This window comes from Aureococcus anophagefferens, assembly GCF_000186865.1.
Source record: "Aureococcus anophagefferens unplaced genomic scaffold AURANscaffold_280, whole genome shotgun sequence".
In the NCBI taxonomy this organism is placed as follows: Eukaryota; class Pelagophyceae; order Pelagomonadales; family Pelagomonadaceae; genus Aureococcus; species Aureococcus anophagefferens.
In genome coordinates, this window is record NW_008705813.1 from 3,821 (window position 1) to 4,949 (window position 1,129).

At 71.9% G+C, this 1,129-nt stretch overlaps 1 protein-coding gene across 1 annotated transcript; it reads left to right on the forward strand.

Annotated features, from left to right (window-relative positions):
- Positions 1-125: 125 nt before the first annotated feature.
- On the forward strand, positions 126-443 carry AURANDRAFT_8890 (hypothetical protein; the record flags this gene model as incomplete). The annotated part of the gene is made up of 1 exon (XM_009044375.1): positions 126-443. A coding segment is annotated over one exon (318 nt), but the record flags the coding sequence as incomplete, so codon positions are not given.
- Positions 444-1,129: the final 686 nt, after the last annotated feature.

Sequence of the window (1,129 nt, forward strand, 5' to 3'; positions counted from 1 at the left end):
ACCCCTACTACCGCACGGTCGAGGGCTTCGCCGTGCTCGTGGAGAAGGAGTGGTGCGCCTTCGGCCACAAGTTCGCGGAGCGTCTGGGGGTCGCGCGGCGCGAGGCGCTCAAGCCGAACGAGCGGTCCCCGGTCTTCGTCCAGTGGCTCGAGTGCGTCGCCTGGGTGCTCAGGCAGTTCCCGCGGGCCTTCGAGTTCAGCGAGGCGCTCCTCGTCTTCGTCGCCGACGGCGCGGCGAGCGGCCTCTTCGGCACGTTCCTCGGCGACACGGAGCGCGACCGCAAGTGGGTCATGCGGTGCCCGAAGCGGACGGTGAGCCTCTGGACCTACGTCCTCAACGCGCCGGCGAAGCCCCACTACCTCAACGCGACGTACCAGGCCTTCCACGGGCCCCTCTGGCCCAGCGCGTCCCAAAAGCGCGCGGCCGTGTGGCACGAGTACTACAGCCGCTTCGACGCGGGCATGCACCCGGCGACGCCCATGCTCTGCGACGCGCACTGGTTCGCCGACGCGGGCGACTTCGCCGTGGCGTCGGCGTTGATCGACGACGAGGGCGACGACGTCGACCTCGACGACCAGGAGCCCCGCGAGGCCAAGGCGAACTCGACGGCGACGGTCACCCGGGACTCGTCGTTCTCCCTCGGCGTCACCGAGGAGAAGGAGTACTACCTCTAGGCGGAGAGGCCCCCCATAAACATACGACTTCGAAGGTGAGAGTGCCGCCCCGCGTCCCGCGTGTGTCCGCCCCCCTCGGTTTCGCGCTCTGCATCGCCCAGCTGCGCGTCCTCTTCGACCTCGACGACGCCATGGACGGGCGACCCGTCGCGAGCCTCGAGAGCGCGGCGAGCACCGAACGTTCGCGTCGCGGCTCCGACGCGCCCTTCCGACGAGTCGCGGGTCCTCGCGCGGGCGGCGCGAAGCTCGGAGGCGGTGCGAGACCGGCCACTGGTGCAGAGGCTTACGAGCGGAACGCGCGGGGGAGGGAGCTCGACCAAGGAGGCGCGCGTCGGCGCCCGGCGGCTCCTCCGACGAGGAGCCGCGGCGGCGGCGACGACGCGCGCGATGGGAGCTGCTCGACCGAGGCGTCAGCGCCCGGCGGCTCCTCCGACGAGGAGCCGCGGCGGCGGCGA